The 26,941-nt window shown below is 43.0% G+C and overlaps 3 protein-coding genes across 3 annotated transcripts in view; 1 reads left to right on the top strand and 2 right to left on the bottom strand.

The window, feature by feature from the left end:
- Window positions 1-1,403: 1,403 nt before the first annotated feature.
- Window positions 1,404-7,645, bottom strand: HHEX (hematopoietically expressed homeobox). Its single transcript, XM_079793474.1, has 4 exons — window positions 7,180-7,645; window positions 4,835-5,013; window positions 4,580-4,630; window positions 1,404-2,525 (listed from the first exon to the last, which is right to left on the bottom strand). Exons 1-4 carry the CDS (start codon window positions 7,541-7,543, stop codon window positions 2,304-2,306), a joined length of 816 nt encoding a protein of 271 aa, XP_079649600.1. The 5' UTR covers window positions 7,544-7,645; the 3' UTR covers window positions 1,404-2,303.
- The window catches only part of IDE (insulin degrading enzyme), a 149,303-nt gene continuing 129,613 nt past the window's right edge, over window positions 7,252-26,941 (top strand). The window contains exon 1 of the mRNA XM_079793458.1: window positions 7,252-7,345. The gene's annotated coding sequence lies outside the window, so the exon portion shown is untranslated. The remainder of the gene's footprint in view (window positions 7,346-26,941) is intronic.
- Window positions 21,185-26,941, bottom strand: part of KIF11 (kinesin family member 11) — a 44,539-nt gene continuing 38,782 nt past the window's right edge. Inside the window, exons 20-22 of the mRNA XM_079793455.1 lie at window positions 25,916-26,067; window positions 24,596-24,712; window positions 21,185-21,796 (exon numbers count right to left, since the gene is read on the bottom strand). Coding sequence (XP_079649581.1) covers window positions 21,665-21,796; window positions 24,596-24,712; window positions 25,916-26,067 — 401 coding nt within the window. The 3' untranslated portion in view covers window positions 21,185-21,664. The remainder of the gene's footprint in view (window positions 21,797-24,595; window positions 24,713-25,915; window positions 26,068-26,941) is intronic.

Genomic DNA, 26,941 nt, shown 5'->3' with positions numbered 1-26,941 from the left:
AATCTAAATTCACAGGCAATTCCAGGCCATCCCAAGGATGCAACAACCCCCTAAGAGCAGTGACTTTTTTCACTCTGTCTTCACCGAGGGCCCCCATCTGGGGAGCCACAGCCCTGGTCAGCCACCTGCACAGAACCTCTGCCAGGAGGCACCCTGCTGCACAGCATCTGGAGGCCTCCATGGAGGCCTAGGTGAGAAGAGATTTCTGGTCTTCTCCTCTTACAGGTCTCTCTCCTCATTTCCCTGGACCATCAGGCACGCAGCTAGCTGCAGAATAGCAATACCCTAGGCCCATGGTCGGCAAACTGAGGCTCGTGAGCCACATGCGGCTCTTTGGCCCCTTGAGTGTGGCTCTTCCACAAAACACCACGGCCTGGGCGAGTCTATTTTGAAGAAGTGGCATTAGAAGAAGTTTAAGTTTAAAAAACTTGGCTCTCAAAAGAAATTTCAATCGTTGTGCTGTTGATATTTGGCTCTGTTGGCTAATGAGTTTGCCGACCACTGCCCTAGGCCAATCGGAAACCCCAGAAACCCCAGCCCACCTTTTCTCTCATCCTCACCCCCACTCTCAGCACTTTCATTCTCCCTGTCTCACAGCACCCCTTCCTTGACCCTGCTCCCTCCCCTCAACCGCCAAATTCGGGCTCCCGTGGCCTTGGATAGGCCCCGCTTCCCTCTCCCCCTCTCTAAGCAGGTGAAGGAGGGGTGAGGGGTGGGGAGCCAGGGGGGAATTCCGGCCCACTAAGAACAGGGGTCCTCAAAGCTTGTTCCCCGACCCGGCAACGTTGACCTCACCTGAGCACTTGTGAGAAATGCAACTTCCCTGTCACCCCAACAAATGAGAAACGCCGGCCCGGCAGGGAGCTCCAGCGAGCTCCGCAGAGGATTCTGCAGTTCCCGGAAGCACGGGATCTGCTGTCCGAGGGGAACTTCCTCCCGCTCCTCCCGGCCAGGGACCCCATTCCCCTAAGCGGACCCCCCAGCCCCGCTGGGCAGCCAGGGGATGACGCAGTGTTGACTCACGTCGGTCAAGGACAGCGGCCGGGCCGAGGCGAATCGCTGGGACTCGAGCGGCCCTGCGCTTCTGCGGAGCCGCCGCCGCCTGGGGCGCCCCGGGCTCCGACCTGCCTGCGGGAGCCTCCCCCGCAGCCCCAGACGCGCGCACACCCGTCAATTGCAAACCCCGGGGAAAAGGCCCAAACCCACCTTCCAGGCGCCCACGCGCCCGCCAAGGCCCAGCCCCGCGCCCCGGGTGCTCCGGCGGCTGGGGCCCCAGCGCCATCACCACCTGAGGCTCCCGCGCTGGCGGGTGGGGTCGGCGCCCAGCACCACGCCCCGCACCCGAGGCCGGTGTAAGAGTGCGGATTTGTTCTAATCGAAGAATGAGAGGTCTGACGAAGACAGTCGTCTCACCGACAGATTTATTTTATGGGCAGGTTACTCATTAAAAAACACACACACACAAATATTTTGGCCATGTTTTTTTACAGTGAACAATTATATATATACATATACACATTATAAACACTGTTTGATGTAAAACACAATATCTACAATCTACTTACATTTAATTAACCTGCTATTTCTAGTTCCTGTGCTTACTAGTAATTTCAGTCACCAATGAGTCAGTTTTTCTGCCTGAATTGGACAGTACTATCCTTAACACCCTAGTCAAACAGGTACTAAGTGATAGTGCAAAACAAGCATTTTAAGATTATCAACTATATCTCTCTAACAAAAGGCACACACATCCCGGAGATGAGCTCTGAGCTGCTTTTGGATTTAAGGCAGCGGTATAAGAACGTAATATAAAAGTAAAGAATGTTTCCTTTTAAAATATTCCAAGGCTACCCGAAATGTGGGCCCCCTTTCCAAGGCATACCTCTGAATTTGGGGTACCCTTTGGTTTTCCATTAAGTGGGATGAAGATACAGATTATAGAAAAGTTATTCAAGAAGATCCCATTAAAATCTTTAAAGTTATAAGTTAAAAAATTCAACCAAAATGTTCTAAATTACTTTGTATAAATAGGAAAAAAAATTACTTTTTTAAAAGGGGGTAAATTTAACCAGTGAAAAGTCCCCTTATCGTACAATCTAAAATCAATATATAAATTGCTTAAGTCAAAATTAAGGTTTCAATGTGAGTTTGCTATTTAGCCAGTGCACCAAATATTTTCGGTTTCCAGAATACCAGCAAACTGATTTCCTCTCCCATATAGTTTTCCAGTTGTCTATAGAGATTTCCTGTTGCAAATATTATTCCCAAGTCCAGTTTTCTGAATGTGCCGATGTCAGTGATCATCATCCAGCATTGAAATAGCCTTTATCGCCCTCAATGTCCACTTCCTGATCAGAATCCTCCTCTGAAATCTCAGACTCAAGGTCTTCCTGGGAGGCAGGGGAAGGCGAGCATTGAGAGCTATCCAAAGCACCTTTATTCTGTTCACTGGGCAAGTCTTGCCTCTGATTGCAGGGATCGTCCAAACTTTCCAGTTCCTCTTTTTTATTGCTTTGAGGGTTCTCCTGAATGAAGAGGATGAAAATGGAGATTGGTAGATCATGAGATATGGAAGAGGTGAGACATAAATCAAAATGCTTTTCACCCTCTACCATCTTTTTAATTTTTAGTTTATCAATTGCTCTTAGCTATAGTCTCTACATATATAATGCATACTCTTTTTCTCACTTTGGAAAAACTTCTTTTTATATCAGAGAAAGATTATACTCTTGCCAAATAAGAACAACCAATCACAAATATAACTGTAAAGGTATTATGTCAAATGAACACTAATTCCAGCCCAAATCTTAATGATCTGAAGATTCTTAAAAGTTTAGGGGGGTGGGAGGGAGAAATCAGACCACTAAAGATACACAGTATCATCATTCTTCAAATAGTTAAACTTTGCCAATTAACAGGGCCTTCTAGACATTTTTTTTTAATCCTCACCTGAGGATATTTTTTCCATTGATCTTTGGAAAGAAAGTATAAGGGAGGAGGGGGAGAGAGAGAAATACCGATGTGAGAGATATAGATCAACTGGTTGCCTCCCATACACGCCCCAACCAGAGTGGGGATCAAACCTGCAACCGAGGTACATGCCCTTGACCGGGAATCAAACCTGAGACCCGTCAGTCAGTGGACCAATGCTCTAAACACTGAGGCAAACTGGCTAGGGCTAGACATTTTTTTTTTTTTAATGAACGCTAAATAGTGATTAAGGAAAAAGTTTCAAATTATTAGATTGAATCCTTTTCATCCATTTTCTGGAGTATGTTTATAAACATACGTAAACATGTGTAACAGGTTACAAAATCATGGCAAATAAATAAATGTAGAACTGGAAGAATGTTGCCAACTGAGAAGAGAAACAATCATAACTTAAAATCTGAGGGAAATTTCTTGAAAATATTCCCATATTACACAGGTATCTCTAGTTTAAAAGTCCCTAGTAAACTGCAGTCCCACTTTTGACCAAGAACTAAATAAGCTAGTAAATTTTTAATTCTGTGTTTGTCTAAAATGGACATAAACACTACATAGAAATAGTATAAAGTGTGTTTTTTTAAAGCAAGTCTATAGAATAATAGATTCAGCAGGCTTGCATCTATGTAACAAATATATGCACAAGGTCAGAAATTGAGGGAAAACCTGAAAATCTTTAAATCACATTAGAATAATGAAATGAATTTTATTTCCTGCTTCAAAATGTTCTTTGTAACACTATCTTGTTTTTAATGAAAAAGTTTTATAATTACTATATTTAAAAATGCACACTGCTTTCGATTTCCCAACTTGTGCCATTGTTTCAAAAATATTTTATTTACTATAAACTACACATACATTGGCAAATGAACAATCCATCAATTGCAGATTACTTTGGAGAAGTCATCCTGATTAGGACTTCATAAACAAATCTTTAGCCTTAAGTTAATAGCCTTTAAAAACTGAATTAGCCTTTACTTTTTTATCACATATTGCGTAACAAGGTCATAGGAAGAACGACTGTTAGAAAGTTTAAGCTACTTTCCAAACAGGCTTGGATATTCTCTTACATGTTTTTATATTCATTTTAAGAGCTGGCATTAGATGGGAAATAATGTTTAAACTCTTTGATATTTAATTCTTCTTTAAAAACAGTGTAAACAAGACTTAAAGGTGTTTATTTCCTTATATTTACCCTTGAGCTCTGACTGGTTTTATTATGGCTGTGTAAATAAAAGAAACAATTTTCTCCCAAAGATAACTGCTTAAGTCATTTACTGTCAATTACTTTATCTTTCCTGCGTTAATTAGATAAACAACATATGGGGTTTATAAAACAATTAGCCAGGAGTTTTACTAGCCAGTGTGTGAAAACCCAAGCATAATTGACATAGGAACTGCATTAGGTGCTTTTAGCATTACTGCCACCTGAGCAACTCATCCTGAATTTCAGCAAGACTATTTGCCTTTTTAATCAAGGTGAAGAGGTTAAATAGTCTCTCAAATGACTTTCGCATACAACCTATAACAGGCCTCGCGTTGAGATAACCTGATAAAAATATTTATTTCCATAGAAACAGAACCATGTCCATACCTGCTTTAGTCTTCGCCATTTAGCGCGTCGATTCTGAAACCAGGTTTTGACCTACAGGAAAAAGAGAAAGAAAACTTGCCACCAGCCCAGAATCCCACGGGACGGGGTGGGGAGGAGGCAGATTCCGGGCTCCACAGCAGACCACAGCCCCAGACGTTGAATAGCGAGGCTCCAGGCGCAGGAGCGCACACGGCTCTCCTATGCCCCGCGACGCCCGCCCCAGGAGAGCCTGCCCCGGGCCGCGGGCGCGCTCACCTGTCTCTCGCTAAGCTGCAACATCTTGGCCAGACGCTTCCTCTCAGGCGGGGAGAGGTATTTCTGGGTCTCGAACTTCTTCTCCAGCTCGATAGTCTGGTCGTTGGAGAACCTCACCTGGCCGCCTTTCCTTTTATGCAGAGGCCTCTGCAAGAACGGGCTCCAGAGCAGAGGTTTGCCTGTGGGCAGAAAGAGGGCTGATGGGTGATGGCCCTGGAGCAGCCTGGTGACCCTAGAACTACCTGGCCCTGGGGGTGACCAAGGGGGTGAGGAGATTCAGGAGGACACCCAACCAGACACGTCCATATACACTCACCGACACATGGACCCAATACAGGGCCACCGATACACATGCACACCCAGAGACACAAACAGCCGGTCACACACCTACCCTGCAATACACAGAGACCACCTTGAACAAGCACAGACACATACACACAACCTTCACGCCCACAGCTAGATACCAACAGCCAAATCTTTTGATCACCAAGAGAACACCCATTATAGGTTGAGCTTAAAATACCAAGCCCCTCTTGAACCAGTCGCTCTCCAATTTACCGACAACTGTTTGCACCTCTAGGTCCTCTCCCTGGGTGAACTGCACTTTCCAAAAAACTCTTTTGAGTGTCTGTTGGGGAGGAGCGGGGCCGTTCCATTCACAGAGGCTGTTGTAGCCGAGACCCACGGCGGGAGTCTAACCACGGAACCGCGCGCCAGGCCGCGTGGGGAGCCCTGGAGCGCGGCGCCGGCCTTCGGGCCACGCGTGGGGCTCCCAATCTTGGATCCAGGGCGCCGCGGCCTCCTTTGATTTCACACCCGGCCCGCGGGGGCGGCCAGTTAAAGCCACCCCGTGGGCTATGGCAACATTTCCGTCAATGTGTTTCCTGTTGGTCTAACTCGAAAACCCTTTGCTTCCTCCTGCGCAGTCCCAGCAGTAACCCAAGGAAACCCAGGGCGCGCTCGGTGAAACGTTCGCCCCCAACCCCGGCCCGGCTGAGAGCCCCCCTCTCCCGCCACAGCAGGCTTAACAGAGCCACGCTGGGGCCGCGGCACCAAACCCTCGAGGCTGGAATAAAAAATACGATATAATAATTTTTTTAAAAAAAGAGAGAACTAAAATATAATCCTCCACCCCATCTCTCTAACAATGAGAAGATGGAGAACTGAACTAGAGGCCGTACCATCCTAATGATATTAAAATGTTAATTGATTATTATTAAAATGTTGGTTGTCTCCAGGGTCTCTTCAGAAGCTGCCAATAACAAAGATTTAAAACCCCGGTGGCCCCAGGCTCCTTACTCACTCGGGGGCCTCGGATGCCGGAGGCGCCCAGGGCCCCCGGGAGCGCGGAGCCAGGGTGCCGTCTGTGCCTCAGGCCGCGCACGGAGGGGACGAGCCCCAACAATTCTACACGGCCACCGTGTCCGCACTGCCCTTCGCACTCCGAGGACGTGTCCGCCAGTCCGTCCGTCCGTGGGTCTGTAGGCCGGCGCCTAAACGCTTTGGAAGCTGGCATTGTTGTTTTTTTTTTTGTGTGTGTGTGTGTGTCTTGTGTGTTTTTCGAGATTTTGCTTACGTCAGGCTTCAGACTGGTGCAAAACAGCCTCAAAAAAAAAAGGAAGCAACTGGTTATTTTAGCTGCCATAAAGTCACATCCCACACAGAGGAAATGAACAATATCAGAAAAACGGATCCCGGCTATCAGAAGTCGAGTGTTTCCTGAATTTGTCTGTATTGAGGATGTCGATAAAATAATCAGCAGCGCGCACTACTCCGGGGGAAGGGTCTGCTTCACGCAGCCAGGAAAACACTTAACAGCTTCTGAAACCAGATTTACTCCTATCGAGAGCTCAAGATTTCCTGTATGAACGGAAAGGGTCAGGCTCTTTCACTGCACAAGCTTGTTGAACCAGGGCCAGCCCCGTAACCACCCGGGCCCGGCCACCATCCCAGCCCCCGCGGGGGCCGGCCGGGGCCCCCCGCCTGGGCACTCCCTTCCCCGTCCCTCCAGCGAAGGGGACCCCTCCCAAGGCGGCGCGCGCGCGCCCCACCACTGCCTTCGGCTGCCAGCCCCGGAGGTCTCACCCCGGCCGGCGCGCCCCGACGCCTGCAAAGGTTCAGGGAAAACCAATCTGAGTCACGGTGCGGTCACTCCCGCCGCGCGCCGCCGGTGCCCGCGTCTCCCGGCCCCGCGCGCGCCCGAGAGCCGCTTTTCCGTCGCTTTGGCCACAACTTTCTATTGCCTCCCCTCCGCCCCCGCCGCCTCCGGGGCGCTGCCACCTGCCGGGTGGCGCCTTCCCCGCCGCCGCCTCGGCTCGGCCCCGCCATGACCCCGGCCGCCTTACCCAGGGGGTCGTGGCGGAGCAGGGCGTGTGTGTAGTCGTTCACCGTCCGCGGAAAGGGGTACAGAGGGCCCCCGAAACCGCCGGGTCCGTAGGCGGCGGCCAGCGCGGCAGCGGAGTGGTGCGAGAAGGCGGGGTGGATCGGCGTGGGCTCGTACACCGGGGTCCGGTAGGAGGACACGAGGCTGGTGAAGGAGGAGTTGGGGGACGGCAGCGTGGGGGTGGGGGTGGGCGCGGCGGGCCCGCGGCCCAGGATGTCCTCGATGTAGAAAGGCGTGGGGTGCGCGGGCTGCAGCAGCGGCGTGGGCGCGTACAGCGGCACCCCCACGGCGCCCGCCGCGGCCGGCCCGGGGTGCGGGTACTGCATGGCTCCGCTGCGCTCCGGCCCCTCGGAGAGCTGCCGGCCCGCGCGCGCCGCGGCGCTACATTTATCCGCGCTCCGCGCTCCCGGCGATAGGCTCCGCTGGCCGCGGGGTGGGGCCGCGCTCTCTGGCCCCTTCCTGCCGCCGGGCCCTGCGGCCAATGGCACGGAGCCCCGGGAGCCGCCTCCCGCCCCCACCCTTGGCCCGCCCCCGCCGGCCGAGCTCCCCGCCCCCGGGACGCGCTAGCTCCCAGGCTCCCGGGACCCCGCGCCCCTGTGCCCGGCCGCCGCCGTCGCTCTGGGCTCCCGGCGCCCTGGCCCGGACGCCCTCGAAGGAAGACCCGGGGCCGCGTTCGTCGGGGAGCCCGGAGGGAAGAGCTGCAGGGAACGCGGACTCCAGCAGTCCTAGCACCGCCGGGAGGCATCTCTGCTGAAACTCGGGGGCACCGGTCCAGGCCGGAGCCCAGGGTGGCGGCGCCCGGCCCCAGGCGAGGGGTGACTGGACTCGATTCTGGCGAGCGTCGAGGCCACTGCCAGGGCTGCGCCTTCTCAGGCCCGAGAGCACCCGCCCTGGCCGGCGCCCTCCTGGGAGTAACGGTGGCGCTCGCTGTTGCCCCCGGGGCGTCTCTGGCTCTTGGGAGGGCGTGCCCTGGGGTTCCGGGGCAGCTCCAAGGAGAGGGATCCACGGCCCTTAGGTGCGTCCCAGTGGAGTAAGCACGACCAGACTTCAGGTGCTCCGGGCTCCTGGCCGCCCCGGCCCGGTTCATTGTGTGGGTCCCCGGACTCAGCCACTTCCCTGGGGACGCTGGCAGGAGCCTCTTCCGGCAGGAATCGGGGGAAGCCGGGGCGATGGGGCTCCAGGCGAAACCTGTGCCGTCGTCTCCGGCCCAGTGGGGACGGCTCCGTGTCCCCTCTCCCTGCGTCCTAGGGGGTCGCAGCTGCGCGCAGCCCCACTTTTCCGTTTCTGCACGTGTTTTCTATTGAAGCTGTGCCGCTACCCGGTGTGGCCCCGGCTCCGCGCGGCTCCCCTCGCCTGCGGGGCAAGGGGGCATTTTCTTGATTGACGCCCTCCTGCGGTCGTCACACCTCGCGGTGAGCAGTTTCAGCTGAGGTCCTCCATTAATCGTAGAAATGAAAAAGACTTCCCAGCTTTTCCTATTGAGATTTTTTATTATTATTATTATTTATTTACGTCGGGGAATTATTTCTCCAACCGCGGCGGGACTGCGGTAGGAAGAAGCGCGGACTGGAAGCCAGACGCCCCGAGTTTCACTCCGCACATGTTTGTGGAGGAACTACTGTGTGCCAGCAGGGAGCAAGACAGATGTGGCTCTTGTCCTCACCGAGGCAGGAGACGAGTTTTGATAATGTGACTTAATGTACGTGCCATGGAGGAGAAGTGCCTCATGATCTGAAACCTTGTAATCAGGGGACATCAGCTAGTTGGGGAAGGAGGCATGAACTGATGTTTGAAGAATGAGTAGTTATCCAAGAGTCTAGAGAGGGACAAATAGTTGCCAATGCAACTAGTCAAGTCACCCTTCCTGAGCTTTTCTCATCTGAAAATTGAAGACTTGGCCTACCCCGGCCAGTGTGGCTCAGTAATTGAGTGTCGACCTGTGAACCAGAAGGCCAGCTAACCATTCCCAGAGTTGCTGGCTCAGTCCGCAGTGGGGGGGCATTCGGAAGGCAGCCGACTGATGATTTTCCCTCATCATTGATAATTCTCTCTCTCCCGCTCTCTTTCTCTCTGAAAGCAATAAAAAATACATTTATTTTAAAAAAGACTTAGCCTGAAGGTTCCTAATCTTTTTGGGCTGGGATTCAGAATCTGAGGACAGACAAGAGCTACAAGTATAGACAAATACAGTGAGTGTAATATGCTATCACTGGAGTTAAAACATTGGGAGAGGGTATGAATAGTTATCTGTGCCTTTGCTTTATTATATAAACTCTCTGGGAGGATATACAAAAAAAACCTAATATTATTGTCTATGAAGATAGAGGTGGAGTTGGAGGGAGACTGTACTGTATACTTCATGTGTATTTGGAGAATTGAAGGATGTGGATGTGTGATCTATTCATAGCAAAGTAGGTCCTGAAAGAAGTGGCTGATTCTAAGCCTGGGGCAGGAAAGTAGACGGTGCACTGGAGCATCTCCTGCCAGAACCTAGAGAGAAACCAGGAACCACCTTGAAGGGTCGTCATTGGCCAAATTTGGGGTGACTGAAGCACCAAAACACATTCTGGATTATAACACATTGACTATAACAGTTCATGGTGTCTGAGTATCTGTAAGAGATGGTGGATGGTAACGCTGAAAGAATGCCAGCTAACAAACGCAGGAAGATTGGGGGGAAAAATCAGAAAATGTAATAATTTATTCAAGAAAGAGTCATCATTAATCACCAAAACCACTGAGTGAAACATTGTTGAGGATGGGGATTTTCACAAGGTTTCATAGTATCACCCCAATTGATTGGCTTCTGGATTAAAAAGGAAAACCTCTACAAAAGGCATTTTGGGAGAAAATAGGCAAACACTGAATATGAATTCTATATTAGATGACATTATTACTATTTACACCCTAGCTGGTTTTGCTCAGTGGTTAGGGCATCAGCCCTTGGATTGAAGGGTTGCGGGTTCAATTCAGGTCAAGGGTACATACCTCGGTTGCAGGCTCAATCCTTCGCCCCCTGGTCATGTTCAGGAGGCAACCAGTCGATGTGTCTCTCTCACATTGATGTTTCCCTCTCTGTCTCTCCCCCTTCTTTCCACTCTCTCTAAAAAATATATCAATGGAAAAAATATACTTGGGTGAGGATTAACAACAACAAAAATTAATACTGTGTTAGTAGTGATATTAGTATTGTGGGTAAATGTTTTTATTCTTGGGAGGTGCAAGCATACTATTAAGGGGTTAAGTGTTATAATATCTGCAACTTTCAAATAGTCTAATATACACACATATATGCACTCAGATATGTGTATATAAAGAGGGAAATAATGCTAAAAAATTAAAACTTTCACTTTCTTAAGGTAAAAATAATTTGAATTATTTATTGAGTCTGCATACAAGTTCAGGTGGTGTATTGTCCCTGGGAACCATTTGTGGAAGGCTGTTTGTGGGTCCCTGGTGCCTCTGGGGTCTGGTCTGATATTGTGCCCTCTCCACCAGTCATAACTCTCATCACATGGCCTGATAGAGAATTCAGGCAGGTGCTGGGAGATTATAAAAGTAACGTGCATTTCTGTGGACCAAGGACAGACACAGAATTGGGGGACAAAGAAAAGACAGTTCTTATCTGAAGCTCAAAGGTGCCTTCAAAAGTTATGGTTAGGCCTGGTAGTGGTGCCTCAGTGGTTGAGCTTGGACCTATGAACCAGGAGCTCTCTGTTCAATTCCAGGTCAGGGCAAATGCCTGGGTTGTGGGCTCCCCCCAAAGGAGGCAATTGATCAATGATTCTTTCTCATAATTGATGTTTCTTTTTCTTCTTTTTTTTTTTTTAACTGTTGAAAGTATTACAGATGTCCCGTTTGTTTGTTTGTTGTTTGTTTTTCCCATTGACCTCCATTGACTCCACACCCACCCCTCCCAGGCCTTCACCACTCTATTGTCTGTGCCCATGGGCTATGCCTATCCTATATAATTAAAGGCTAATATGCAAATTGCCTGTTCGACCGGGAGTGTGACCGGGAGTTCGATCAGGGGGCCGGGACGGCCAACTGCCTATGGCCCCTCCCCCCAGCCAGCCCCACCCTTGGCCCCTCTCTCTGGCAGGCCAGATTGGCCCCAATTGGGGCGGGCCAGCCAGACCACACCCATGCATGAATTTGTACACTGGGCCTCTAGTATGCATATAAGTTCCCTGGTTAATCACTCCCCACTCACTCCCCAACCCCCGCCTTCCCTCTGAAATTCATCAGTCTGTTCCATGCTTCTATGTCTCTGGATCTACTTTGTTCATCAGTTTATTTTGTTCATTAGATCCCACATATAAGTGAGATCACGTGATACTTATCTTTCTCTGACTGGCTTATTTCGCTTAGCATAGTGCTCTCTAGGTCCATCCATGCTGTTGCAAATGGTAAGAGTTATTTCTTTTTTACAGCTGCATAATATTCCATTGTATAGATATACCACATATTTTTTATCCACTCATCTGCTGGTGGGCACTTGGGCTGTTTCCAAATCTTAGCCGTTGTAAATTGCACTGCTATGAACATAGAGGTACATATATTCTTTCTGATTGGTGTTTCTGGTTTCTTAGGATATAGTTCTAAAAGGGGGATCATTGGGTCAAATGGAAGTTCCATTTTTAATTTTTTGAGGAAACTCCATACTGTTTTCCATAGTGGCTGCACCACTCTGCATTCCCACCAGCAATGTACTAGGATTCCCTTTTCTCAACATCCTCGCTCATCATTGATGTTTCTGTCTCTGTCTTCCTCTCCCTTCCTCTCTGAGATCAGTTAAAAAAGTATTTTTTTTTTAATTACGTCTGGGCTTTCAATGATTTGAACTCAGATAACTGTGATTATTATTCTCTCACAAAATGTTTCTCCCTCATTTTGTTTTTCTGCCCCTTCCACCCATCGAGTAATTTCGATTATCGCAGCAATTCATTTAATGCCTGTACTAGTCAGCCTTCATTCTCCATCTTCAAAAATAGTATGGATTTATAATTTGTTTTGTGTATGACTCAGCCACCAAAAAGATATGACTCTACAAAGTTTAAAAAATAAATAGGAAATGCCAGGGAAATAATCAGTAATTAGGAAAAGGAAGTATCATCCATTTCTTTTATTTAGCCACAGACCCTGTGATGTGAATGGAGATCTTAAAAGGCATTGGTATAACATTCCATCTCAGCTACATAATCCTCACTAGCAAATTGAAGCACTTAATTCTCTTAAGCTATATAACACTACCTCTTCTAAATCCAATCGTCAGATCCATGTTCATTTTGCTATAGTTAAAAAAAAAATTACAACCACATTTGTGAATGTCACATTTATTGAACTACATAATTTTTAATATCACTTGTGTAGGTTTTATAGTTTGTTTTATTGTTTTAAAAGTCATTTGGGGCTCTAAAAGAACAAGATTTTTCCAAAGTTGTCCTTATAATTTTTTTCACACAGTCAGAACTAATAAAACAAAACTGTTGTAGCTATTTAATTCAAAATCTCTTGGAGTTTCAATATTTTTTCTCTGCTGGATACTAAAACCAATAAAGCTACATGAGATTTTAATTATATTCTGAATTAAACAAGACTCACTCCAAAAAATTGGCACCACTTATTTTAGCCACTGCTATTCTGCAAGAGACCAAACTTTGTAAGAAGAGAAGGTGGTTCTCACCTCTAATTTATCTGCGAGGAACTTAGGTAAATTTTTTGCAACTTATTTTCAACAATGAAATATAGACAGCAGAAAAAGCATCAATGGGTTGAACTATAACAATTGGTTCTATTTTTACTTACACTAAAATTTTTATTATCTTCAGCTGTTGAAATGACTAAATCATTTATTTAATCACACATCAAACTATTGTATTACATTTTATTTAAAATTTGACAAAATGTAACTTATTAGTGGGGGGGGGGGGAGGGAGTTAGGGCTCTACTATCTTAACAAAATGCTAATATGACCAAAGGAAAATGTCTCGTTCATGTCATGGATGAGATCAGAGCTCTGGACAATAGTCACCATGATGTCACTTCAGTGATGTCCAAATCGTACATACTACAGGGTACCTTGCATCGTATCCTAATGCGGGTGAAGTTGACTGACCATGGAGCTTTAGGTGGGGCTTATGGTAGTTATTTGCTCAACTTAAAAAGTGTTGAACTCAGTAATAAAAAGACAGAGAATCTAATTTTTTTAACTGGCAAAAGATCTGAATAGATGTTTCTCCAAAGAAGATACACAAGGGACTAATAAGCATATGAAAAAGATGTTCAACATCATTAGTCATCAGAGAAATGCAAATCAAAACCACAACAAGGTACCACTTCATACCCACTAAGATAGCTATAACCATTTTTTTTAAAAAGCAGAAACTGACAAATGTTGGTAAGGATATGGAAATTTAGAACCCTCATACATTGCGATGGCAATGTAAAATGAAGGAGCTACTTTGGAAAACAATCTGGCAGTTCCTGAAGAGGTTAAACATCAAATTTCCACATGACCCAGCAATTCCTCTCCTGGGTATATACCCAGGAAATGAAAATATATGTCCACACAAAAACTTGCACACAGATGTTCATAGCAGAATTATTCATAAAAACCAAAAAGTGGAAACAACCCAAATGTCCATCAACTGATGAATAGATAGGTAAAATGTGGTATATGCAAGCAATGGAATATTATTTGATAACTAGTGGCCTAGTGCACGAATTTGTGCACATTGAAAGAAAATTAATTAGAAGAAATATTTTAATATTGCAATTCGCCCTTTCTCTATAATAGAAGTGTCACCAAATTCATGATCAACAATGACAGATCGAAACACACGTTTGCAATTGGTGCCAGCAAGAGCTTTGTATGTATTGTACATGTGAGAGTCAACTTAGCCTTTTATAGATATAGAACAAACTTGCTTAATTAGATCTGCTTTATGATGCAGCTAAACTTTTTCCAGCCCTGTGAAGCACCCCACCTTCTCCTTCAAGTAATTGTCAGCAACATAGCAGTAAATATCAACACGAAGCAGATTATTATTATAGATCATGCAGGGAGAACAAAGGGTAAAATATTTAATTGCAACAGTGTTTGACTATATTCTGCGCAGTGAGAAAACCTGAAGTCATTTCCAAAGTCCACCATTTCTTTTCAGTCGGGTCAATTTCTAAACTTTCTAAATCTCCGTTTTCCAAATAATGAAAAGAAAATAGGATTCCACCGAATCTCTTATCTACCTACTCCAGGACTTCTGTGAGGATCAAATGAGATGAGGCACAGGAAAACACTTCACAGACATTTGGTTACAGTGTGAAATGTTTCCACCTGGCTATAAAGCAGGTCGTGTTCCTAGGCTGAAGAAACTGCAAGGAGGGTAGTCACTAGGGAGAGGAAGCCGGGCGTTACTATGTAACGTCATTACCTGGATGGACACTTAGCATATTCGCCTTTCATATATATAGATAAGAAAGAACACACCCTGGCCGGTGTGACTCCATAGATTGGCCGTCGTCCCATGCATGGAAAGGTTGCTGGTTTGATTCCCAATCAGGTCACATGCCCAGGTAGGGGGAGCGCGGAGGGGGCCAATCATTGTTTTGTTCTCACATCGCAGTTTCTCTCTCCCTCCCTCTCTCTCTAAAAATAAATTTTTTTAAAGTTTTTTAAAAAGAAAACAAGGAATAAAGTACTAAGACATGCTACAGTATGGATGAACTTTGAAAATATTATGCTGAGTGAAAGAAGACAGACACAATAGACCATATATTTGAGGATTACATTGATATGAAATGTCCAGAATAGGCAAATCTATAGAGACAGAAAGTAGATTAGTGGTTGCCTAGAGCTAAGGAAGTTGGGAATAAATGGAGGCATAGACCACTGTAAATTTCCTTCTAAGTACTGTTTATCGACATCCCATATGTTTTGGTATGTTGTGTATTTGTTTTCATTCACCTCAAAGTATTTTCTAACTTCTCTTGTGACTTCTTTGATCATTGGTTATTTAGTAGTGTGTTGTCTATTTTGCTCATGTTTGTGAATTTCTCAAATGTCCTTCTGTTTTTGATTTCTAATTTTATTCCATTGTAGCCGGGAAACAAACTTTGTATAACTTCAATCCTTTTCAATTGATTGAGACTTGTTTTATGGTCTAACACAGAGATTTTCAGCCAGTGTGCCACTGTGCACTGGTGTGTCACAAGAATTTTTAAGACATGCAATACCTGACCTCTTTGCCCTAAGATTGTCAAATAAAGACAATGGCAACAGCCAATACAACAATAGCCGTCTGGTGTGAATGAATAAACTTATACCTTTTTTTTTTCTTTTCTGCCTATTTTTTTTTCTTATCAGATCAGCTTCAATTTGTTGTTTCACTTAAATATGCATTCATTGCTTGTTTCTTGTATGTGCCCAGGTACCCTGACCAGGGAGCAAACCTGCCACCTTGGTGCAACAGGACAATGCTCCAACCAACTGAGCTACCCAGTCAGGGTCCGCTCTTTTTACATTTATTAACATTTATTTTATGCTTAATTTATGCCTGGGCCATAAGGTTTTGTTTCTTCAGTTTTTTCTGGGATATATTTTTCTTCCACATAGCCTCCTCGTCTGGTTTAGGAACAGTCTCCTCCTTTCAGTAGGAGTCATCTCAGTGTGGCAGGGAGAGCTCATGTGTGGGTTAATCTGCCCATGAGCTCTTAACTTCGGTGCCACATCTTGGGAGCTTTCATTTAACATTTATTCACCTGGATGTGCGCAATGACCAGAGCATCTACATCGAAACCTCTAAGTTGGGCCACCAACCCTGAGTTCAGCCCCACTGTTTGGCCTGGGCATACCTACCAACTCCACTACTGTAACAACAGGGTGGCACACAATGCTTCTGTCAAGTCACACCTTTCAGATTTTGGATATGCATACCACTGATGGCTTGTGCAGTTTCACAAATGTCCTTAAAGCAAACACAAAGATTTGAACCTTTTGATTTGCATGATTTTGTGGGGTTTTCTGGATCAAGTGAATAACAAACCATTTTCAGAGATCACCTCAGGCTGCTGCTGAGAAGAGCTACTAGGTTATTTTTTAAAGGAGTGTAAACAGCTGTGTTTTATGGGCACATGATGTATACATTTTTATTTTTTTCTCTTTTTGATATTTTTATTTTGTTTTATTTTTAGGGTATCTTTAAATTGTAGTATTTAAGAACTATTTTCTCTTTACTAACTAATTCTACCTATAATATTGATGCCTCTATGATTCAATTACTTCTTCTCCAAGAGATGATAGGAATCCCTTTTTATTGTGAATACCTTCTATTTTTAGGTAAAATCACATAATAGAAAAATGAATAATTTTAAGGCTATTTTGGTGGTCATTGTGCCATGTATAGAAATATTGAATCATATGTTGTACACTTGAAACTTACATGGTATATGTCCATTATACCTCAATTAAAAATTTTTTTAATGAATCATTTTAAAGTACACAATTCAGTGGCATTTTGTATATTCACAATGTTGTACAACCAGCCCATCTATCTAGTGCCAACACATTTCCAACATCCCCAAAGAAAACACCATACTCATTAAGCAGTCGACCCCTTTCCCCACTTCAACCAGCTTTGGCAAATACCAACCTGTTTCTATGAATTTGCCTATTCTGGATATTCAATTTAAACGGAAGCATGCAATATATAAACTTTTGCCTCTCACTTCTTTAATCTTAGCATTTTATTTTCAATGTTCATCCACATAGTAGCATGTATCCATACTTCATTTTTATGGCTGAGTAATAATCCATTGTATTTACCACCTTTTGTTTATCCATTCATACGTTGATGAACCATAAGGCTGTTAATACCATTGGACTGTTATGATAGTGCTGCTATGAACATTTGTGTACAAATATTTGTGTGGAGGAATTTTTTCCTTTCTCTTGCGTAGACACATAGGAGTGGAATTGTTGGGTCATGTGGTGATTGTTTCACTTATTTTAGGAACCGCCAAGCTTTTCCACAGTGGCTGATCCATTTTACATTCCCAACTTGTACAAGGATTCCTGTTGTAAACTTCAACAGTTTATTTTTTCACTATAGCTATCCTTGTGGGTGTAAAATGGTATCTCATTGTGGTTTTGATTTGCATTATCCTGAAAATTACCCTGTTGCTGTTTACAAGATTCTGTCTTCAGCTTCTGACAGTCTGATTATCATGTCTTGTTGTGGGTCTCTGAGTTTATTCTATTCAGTTTGGCTTGTTGAGCTGCTTGGATGTGTAGATTCAAGTGGTTTAAGAAATTTGAGAAGTTTGTAGCCATTATTTCTTCAAGTATTCTTTTTGCCCCTTTCTCTCCTCTCCTTTGGTACTCCCCTTTTTGCACATGTCGGTATGCTTCATTGTGCTCCATAGATCTCTTGGGCTCTATTTGGTTTTCCTTCAGACTTGCCTCTTTCTGCTACTCCAACTGGACATTTTCAATTTACCTAGCTTCAAGTTTATTGGCTCACATCTATTGGAACCCTCTCGTGACTTTTTATTTCAGTTAGACCTTTCAGCTCCCAATCAATTTGCATGGTGTTTTTAAAAAAGATTTCTTAATGATTTTCTAGAGACAGAAGGAAGAGGGAGAGAAACGTTGATGCGAGATCAATGGGCTGCCTCCTGCACGCCCCCTACCGGGGATCAGGCCTTCAACCTGGGTATGTGACCAGACCGGAAATTGAACCAGCAAACTTTCTGTGCACAGGATGATGCCCAACCAACTGCGCCACACTGGTCAAAGCTTGTATGGTTTTTAAAAATGTATTTATTGATATCCTCTATTTGCTCTCCTGGATTCCTTTAACTCTGTGAGCATATTTGAGTCAGTTAACTTAAAGTCCAATGTTTGTGCTCCGTAGGGATGGATTATGTAATTTCTTCTTTGAATGGGCCATACTTTGTTTCTTTGCATGCTTATTAGTTTTTGGTTGAAAATAAAACATTTTGAATATTATAATGTGGTAACTCTGGAAATCATTTTTGTCATGCCCAGGGTTTTTGTTGCTTACTGTGAGCTGTAGCAATTTGTTTAGTGACTTTTGCAAACTATTTTTTTGTGTGTGTATATAAAGTCTCAATTCTTTGACTTATGTAGTCTCTGAAGTCTCTTCCTTTTGCTTGTGTTCAGCTAGTACGTTGACATTTTCTTAAATGCCAGTAGCCTAAAAATTTACTAAAACAAGCCCTGGCTGGTTTTGCTCAGTGGATAGAGCATCAGCCTGTGGACTGAAGGGTCCTGGGTTCGATTCTGGTCAAGGGTATTTTCCTGGGTTTTGGGCTCAATCCCCAGTAGGGAGCGTGCAGGAGGCAGCCAATCAATGATTCTCATTGATGTTTCTATCTTTCTTCCTCTCTGAAATCAATAAAAAATATTTTTTTAAATAATTACTAAAACAAAAATCTTAAAAAACGAAAAGTCCTCCCCGTCTTTGCCTATTGGCTGTGTCGGAGCACACCTTCAAATGCCTGGGCAGGCCATTTTAATCTGCCTTAGTTATCACTTACTGCTTGTACTGATCCTAAGTATCAGGCAGCAGTAAAAGCTGAGGGTCTTTCTCATGCATGCAACTTGGCCCGAACATAAAGGGCTTTCCAATCCCCCAGTATACAATGGTTTTTGAACGGCCTACTTTCCTTTAACAAATTCTCTCCTATTTTTTCCTCAAGATGTTGGCACTCCTTCATTGACATCCGCTGTAATCCTTTGCCCCAGGAGGCAGCAGGTTGTTCATTTGCCTTACAGTATTTTAAAGAAATGCCTGCCGCTTCCTCCCCCAAGGCCTGAGTTAGCTGAAACAAAGGAAAGTGCCTTGCTTCACTCCCACAGGAGGCGCCAGACCGGTTAGGACAATTATTTTAGATGATCATATCTGCTTCCTTGGGACCAGGAACCAAGGTGTCACTCCGAAAACATGGGCTGGGGAAGGGATGGAACAAGGGCATGTAAAACACTGAAAAGCTTGCCTAGTTTTTAAGCTTGTCTTTTTCTTGACTCAGCATTTTTTGGTTGCTGTCAATGTTCCCAGAATTCTGACAAAGTTGTTTCTGAATGTTTGCTTTTTCTTACCTCTAAGGTGGAAGGGGTCCGTGAAGCTATCTGCTCTATTTTTGCCAATGGTTATTTTTTGACATGGCACATGTAACTTTGCAGAGCTAATGTAAGACTCTGAATGTTTAAATTCTCCAGATATTTACTTTTGCTTCTGTCAGGTAATTAAACTAGCTGCATCAGCTTTCCTGGATAACTTTAAAATAGGGAATGAGGAGACTTAGCTGGACTTCAGGCCCTGTGAGAACCAATCTATTTCTCATTACTCTTGCACCACGGTGTAGCCCTGTGGAGTGGAACTAAAGCCTGGGGTTTTACCAAGGCCCTTCTTCCTTGGTAGTTTCTGTATAGAAGTTTATTTTAATACAATACAAGCAAATGTTAATACAATTTGCTTAACTCTGGAATATATACCCACTGCCAACTAAGAAATAATGGGGCAAGCAAGTTAATGGAGAAACCAAATTTATTAATCATGGATTTACTGAGAGCAATTTATTTTACTAGATATTATCCATAGCTTATGTTGACATCTGCTTTTGTAGAGAAATATCATTTTTATAAAGATAACACCTCTGCAAGATAAATTTATTCCTCAAAATAGCCCATTTTCTAATTCTCCAATAGGATTTGGTTTTATTTAGCTATCAAAGTCAAACCTCTCTAAATTTATACTTAACCTGGGCACAAAATTCATTGTGCATAAAGTAGCCCCCCCTTACCTGCAGGGGAAACATTCCACCCCTCCCCCCCGAAGTGGATGCCCTGAAACAGAATCTAATCAACTTCAACTCTGCCAGAAATGCGGTAGCAGCTTCATCAGCAGACATAGCTTCTCGAGTAATTTTTACATCTTTCAGTCCAAAATCTATTCCTAGATATGTAACCATCCCTGGTTTGCAGTAAATAGCTTGGTGTTATTCATTTCAGAAGATTCCTTAGAGTTTGTATAGGCTCAATGTTTTCTGACACATTTGCTGTTCATGTCTTCCACCCACAAATTTAATGCCTTCTCCATCTTAACTAAGCACTTACCAAGCACTGTCTGTGGCCATAACTTTTGCAGTTTTTGAGGTACAGCAAAACTAGCACAAATTTCTCTTTCCTTCTTTACAATTTCATAGATAGAAATAGGACGGCGCAAGATTTCACCATGCTACTCAGAAAGGCGCGCAATTTAAAAAGTTATGAATTGTTTATTTCTTAAATTTTCCATTTAATATTTTCAGACCGTGGGTAACTGTGAATGAAACCACAGAAGCAAAACTGTGGATAAGGAAGGACTTATTAATTCCTTCTAAGTGTTCTGGTTCTTCATGTTGAAATATCTCAACTTCCAGAAATTTGGTTGTCAGATCAAAATTATCAAAGCTCTTCTAAAGATTAAGATTTCAATAGAAAAAAATACACATATGCATATTTTATTATATACAAAGAACAAGTTTTATCAGGTAAACAAAAGAATACAAATTATAGTCATAATTAATAGCTTCAAAAAGCCCTTAAACCACTGTGACTTTCTGTGTAAAACACAGGCATTAAAATGGGGTCACACAGCCATTAATCAGAGATTTAGGTAGTTCTCCCATAACAGTAATCTATATTCTAAAGAAGCTGGATTTTTATGAACTCTGTGGAGGCTCATGTGTTAGGCCTCATAAAGGAATTAAATGCTTGCATGTCTAGGGGTAACAAATTAAAAATATTGAAAGGACCTTCTTGGGTTATGTTTATTATTGACATTGATTTCATAGATAACCATAAAAAAGTATTAAAGATAGCAAGGTAAAATTCTGGCTATCTCATAATAAATGGATACCAATCTGGAGCTCTACAAATGGTTTATTGACAAATAAAATGGGAGAAAGTGAACTTAAGAAGGCAGAGTAGCAAAGTCTAAGGAAGGAGGCAAGCAAATATAGACATAATTCAATCATAGTAAAAAAAAAATTAAAAAAAATAAAAGGAAGGAGATGGTCCTTCCCAAGACCAAGCATTGGTGATGTTACCATTCAAGCCTAGAAGAATAGTGCAGCTCCTATATATTTGCTATTTAGTAATAGACAAAAATATTTTTCATTTGTTATAAAAGGACAATTTTATATTCAAAGCTAGAAATACATGTTTACTCAATGCAAATCCCAAATGAAACCCAACTTAATACACAGTGAACTACAGAGGAATGACAGAAAAAATGGGAACACATATTAAATTCAACTAAATTTACAATATTGCCTTGATATTTTCTGTTTGTTTTTAATCTATACACAAGGCTCAAGGTTCTGGAGTTACGGGTTTTATTTTTCATTTTTATTAAAAATAAAATTTAAAACCCTCGAGTTAACTAAAGATTTATCTGGGCTCGTAGAGGTAATCTGCTTTTTGTAACAGATTGTTCAGTAGTTTCTTCTACTTTAGACCTCTCCACTGGATTAATGCCTCTGTTTTCTTTGTCTTTTCCATATGACTTTTTATGCTGTAGATTTAAGGGGATAAATTAAGTCAATATAAAGTAACATTTGATACCTATTAGCTATACTCTTAGTTTCAAAGTTCTATGGGTTATAGCAAAGAAATTAAGTGTGGAGAGAACTTCCAAAAAGACTCAGCACAAATTTGAACTAACAATCAATCTGTCTGGCAAGTAGAAATGAATGCCTGCTTCATTTTACCACCAATGGAAGGAGTAGAAAGAAATATTGCCCTAAATGGTTTGGCTCGGTGGATAGAGTGTCGGCCTGTGGACTGAAGTGTCCCAGGTTCGATTCCAGTCAAGGGCATGTACCGTGGTTGCGGGCACATCCCAGTGGAGGGTGTGCAGGAGGCAGCTGATCGATGTTTTTCTCTCATCGATGTTTCTATCTCTCTATCCCTCTCCCTTCCTCTCTGTGAAAAATCAATAAAATATATTTTTAAAAGAAATATTAATTTTCCATATGATATTCCAAAGCATAATCACAGATTTTACTGTAGAATAGTGATTCTCAAGTGGGAGCAATTATGCTCCCCTTCCCCCACCCTAGAGGAAAGTTCATAATGCCTGAAGGCATTTTTGGTTGTTAAACTAGGGGATGCTACAGGCTCCTAATGGGTAGAAGCCAGAAATACTGCTAAACATTATAAAATACACAGCACAGAGGACCAGCCCCCACAACAAAGGACTATCCAGCTCAAAATGTCAATCGTGCTGCTGTGAAGAAATCCCGGGGAAACAAAGATTTGCTATCATGCAAAAAAAGGCAATACTATTTTAAGCAGAGAATCTGATATATGGGCTACCTTAAGACATTTTATTTAAACTTTATTTTATCTTTTATTTAAACCTATTTCATTTGGAGATGTATATTTCATTGAAATCTTCATACTTGCTTTAAGAGATGGCTGATAATCATTGTAGATCTAGTTATCAATGCTGAGACAAATTGTAAACTATTTTAGAGTTTTAAACCCAGAAAACTCACCTCCACCCCAAAAGAATGCTATCAGGGGGAAAATAATTTCCGGCCTTTAGCTAAAGGTCTAAAATCCAATTCCAAATTTTCCCAGTACTGTAGGGACTTCCTTGCCATAGCTGAACCACTAAGCCTGGTTAAACAGTAATAATGAACGGATTTCCAAACAGTAATTAACTTCTTTTAACTCTCCCCCTTTTCTTAACTTAGTAAGATAGAAGAGAGGGTTGAAAATGTAAAGAAATATACTAAAGAATAAAGCAAAAGAAAGAATTTGGGGATGAAATTGCCTTAAGGCTAACAGAGAGGAATTTAATAGAATCTAAGCTAGAAGTTTTAACAGCTTAACTTAGGGATGGAGCCCGGCTGGCAAGGCTCAGTGGTTGAGCATCAACCCATGAACCAGGAGGTCAGGATTTGATTCCTAGTCAGGGCACATGCCAGGTTGTGGGCTCGATCCCCTGTGGGGGGCATGCAGAAGGCAGCTAATCAATGATTCTCTTTTATCATTTATGTTTCTATCTCTCTCTTCCTCTCCTTTCCTCTCTGAAATCAATAAAAATATATATTTTTTAAAATTAGGGGTGGAATCTTCAGACGTTGGTGGAAAGACCTGCAAGTCTTTCAGAAACAGGTGTAAGTATATACATGTCAGAAGCAGCACTTCAACTGTAAAACGGAGCCATCCATGTCCTATGTAAGGGAGTCCTTACTTCACAGACTGTCTAGGCCAGTGATGGCGAACCTCTGACACGCGTGTCAGCACTAAATATTTAGTTTTTGGTTTATTAAATACAATTATATATAACAATTATACGTTTATGTTATTTAAACTATAAATATCGTGAAATAATGTTTTTTCCTCAAAGTGACACACTACCCAAGTTATGCTCAGTTTTTTGGCGAAGTTTGACATACCAAGCTCAAAAGGTTGCCCATCACTGGTCTAGGCTCATATCTTCAAAATAGGTGAAAGGTGCTAGGCAGTTTACAGTGCCATATTCCCAAATGGGTTTAAAAGGGGGTAAAAGACCTAGCCGGTTTGGCTCAGTGGATAGAGCGTCGGCCTGCAGACCAGGGTTCTGCAGGGTTCGATTCCGGTCAAGGGCACGTACCTCCATTAGCTTACAGGTTCCTTCCCAGCCCAGCCCTGGTCAGGGCGTGTGCAGGAGGCAACCAATCGATGTATTTCTCTCACATCAATATTTCTCTTTGTCTTTCCCTCTCTCATCTACTTTCTCTAAAAATCAATGGAAAAATATCCTCAGGTGAGGATTAAAAAAATAATAAAAATAAATAAGAGGGGGTAAGAGACATTACAGGATTTAACTGCACAAGATCAAGGCCCACAAGGAGCTCAGGAAACATGGGGGAATTGTTAACATGGCCAAAGCCCCAGCAGAAGAAATCACTAATGTAACTCGAGGCCTTTGGTCTCTCAGTCTGTTAAACCTCATAGCTCTCAAAGTCTGATTATGGGCACAGAAAGGCTCCAAGACTTCCAGGTCAAAGGTGGAGGGAAGGGATACGACCGCTCTCAGTATCCATTCTGAGTATGTAAGAAGCAGAAAGGGACAGTTGAAGATTACCAACTGAAGATGGAGAATAAGTCAAATTTAGCCTTTATTTATCCTACAGAAAACCCCTGGTACAATGATCTAATTTGTGTAAATAATTTAAATCAGAGAAATTAACAAGCCATTTCAAATGGCTGAAAATATTTTGCTGTTCGACCTACCAAGAGCAATGCCTTTATGTTGAATAGCAAATGACTGACTTATACCAGATGCGGAAGGGTTATCTGATAGGATATAATCAGGTACCTGGAAAAACGGAACCCCAGTACTTGAGGAACAATCCACACTAGCATCTACAGATGGCTCTTGATTTACAGGTTCTTCAATAGTGTGCTCCAGACCTGCCTTTTCTTCATCCGAGTCCTAAAAGAAGAAGCTGGGTAGGTGATTAAGTCCAAGGGCTTAAAAATCTTCCCAAAAGTCAAGGGAGTTTTCTTTTTTGAAAATAACAAAATAGCTCTGGCTTGCTCAGAGGTTAGAGCGTCAGCCTACAGACTGAAAGGTCACGGATTCGATTCCCTGTCAAGGGCACATACCTTAGTTGCAAGTTCAATTCCCGGTCCCGGTTGAGGCTCCAGTGGGAGGCAACCAATCAATGTTTCCTCCCCCACCCTACTCCCCTGGTCTTCCCTTCCACTCTTAAAAAAAAAAAAAAAATCAATGGAAAAAATATCCCCACTCCTTGGGTAAGGATTAAAAAACAAAAAAACAAAACAACACAATATCCATTGTATAAGTTAACCCTCAACAAAATTAGTAGAAAGTCCACAAAATAATGAAAATAATCCCTAATGCTTTCATATAGAGAAGTACTTAAAAAAAAAGGTTAAAAGTGGTATTCTCAGAATAATGGGATTATAGTTTCTTTTTTATTTTCTTCTTTGTCCCTTTTTGATTTCCCAAGTATTCTATAATTAGTATATTTCAGAGCACAGATTGTGGAGCTTGTCTAGGTTCTAATTGCAACTCCATCCTTGTGACTTGGGACTATATAACACTTAGTTTCCTCACCTACAAAATGGGAACAGTACTAGCACCCACCCCTCAGGGTTATTGAGAGAATCATTAACTCAGTAAATATATATGTACAGTGCTTAGAACCATATCTGGCACATAAGCACAACATAAAAAGTAGATATTATTGCCCTAACCGGTTTGGCTCAGTGGATAGAGCGTCGGCCTGTGGACTGAAAGGTCCCAGGTTCAATTCCGGTCAAGGGCATGTACCTTGGTTGCGGGCACATCCCCAGTAGGGAGTGTGAAGGAGGCAGCTGGTTGATGTTTCTCTCTCATCGATGTTTTTAGCTCTCTATCCCTCTCCCTTCCTCTCTATAAAAACTCAATAATATATATATATATATATATTTTAAAAAGTAGATGTTATTATTATTATCCATTAGTCTAATTATAAAAAATGTCCAGATTAAAAGAAACATGTTTAATGGTCAGACAACTATTATGAATGAGATATAGGGTAGGATTGAAAGGAAAAGAATAAAATTCTTCATGTGAAATCAATGACATCAAGAGTCTATAGTTCTAAAATTATGATTCTTTAAATTTTACCTGACTGGTGTCTTCTGGATTGTTTTCTGAACAGTTTAGCATCGTTAACAGCTCAGGCTGTTTCTTTTCCAACTGATCAAGGAGCAGTTCACGTGGTTCAGCTCTCACCAGTGTTGATGGATATAAATAATTTTTCCTCTGTGGTGTTGTACCTTTAGTAGACAACATTTAAGTGGGAAAAATTGAAGTGTGGGATATAAATAAGATTTTTTTATTAGAAATTATACTAGTCTTGTCACCTGTTAGGCATACATTGCTTACAACTAATAATATTCCTAACTTGACAACTGATCTAAAATAGACACAATTTGTTTTCAATATTCAACCTACCCCAAAACATAAAGTTTTTACATCTCTGAGGCTATACAAAAGATGTGTTATAGGCTTTAAAAAGAGTCAGGCCCTAACCGGTTTAGCTCAGTGGATAGAGCGTTGGCCTGCGGACTGAAGGGTCCCAGGTTTGATTCCGGTCAAGGGCATGTACCTTGGTTGTGGGCACATCCCCAGTAGGGGGTGTGCAAGAGGCAGCTGATCGATGTTTCTCTCTCATCGATGTTTCTAGATGTTTCTAACTCTCTATCCCTCTCCCTCTCTGTAAAAATTCAATAAAAAATATATATTAAAAAAAATAAAAATAAATAAATAAAAGGAGTCAGAATGTTCTAAGAAATGGCAGCATTTTTGGAATAAGAGTAGTTTTCCCAACATGATCACTTTGTGTGTTTTTTTAATATATTTTATAGATTTTTTACAGAGAGGAAGAGAGAGGGTTAGAGAGTTAGAAACATCGATGAGAGAGAAACATCGATCAGCTGCCTCCTGCACACCCCCCACCGGGGATGTGCCCGCAACCAAGGTACATGCCCTTGACCAGAATTGAACCAGGGACCCGTCAGTCCACAGGCCAACGCTCTATCCACTGAGCCAAACCGGCTAGGGCCCAACATGATCACTTTGATAGGGATAATCATTTCACTGTAAATTTGATGGGAGCTAAATATTAACCAGTTAAATTTCTTTATAATG

Source organism: Cnephaeus nilssonii, assembly GCF_951640355.1.
Source record: "Cnephaeus nilssonii genome assembly, chromosome: 16".
NCBI lineage: Eukaryota > Metazoa > Chordata > Mammalia > Chiroptera > Vespertilionidae > Cnephaeus > Cnephaeus nilssonii.
Note: the sequence above shows the minus strand (reverse complement) of the source record. Positions and strands in the feature narration are given on the sequence as shown.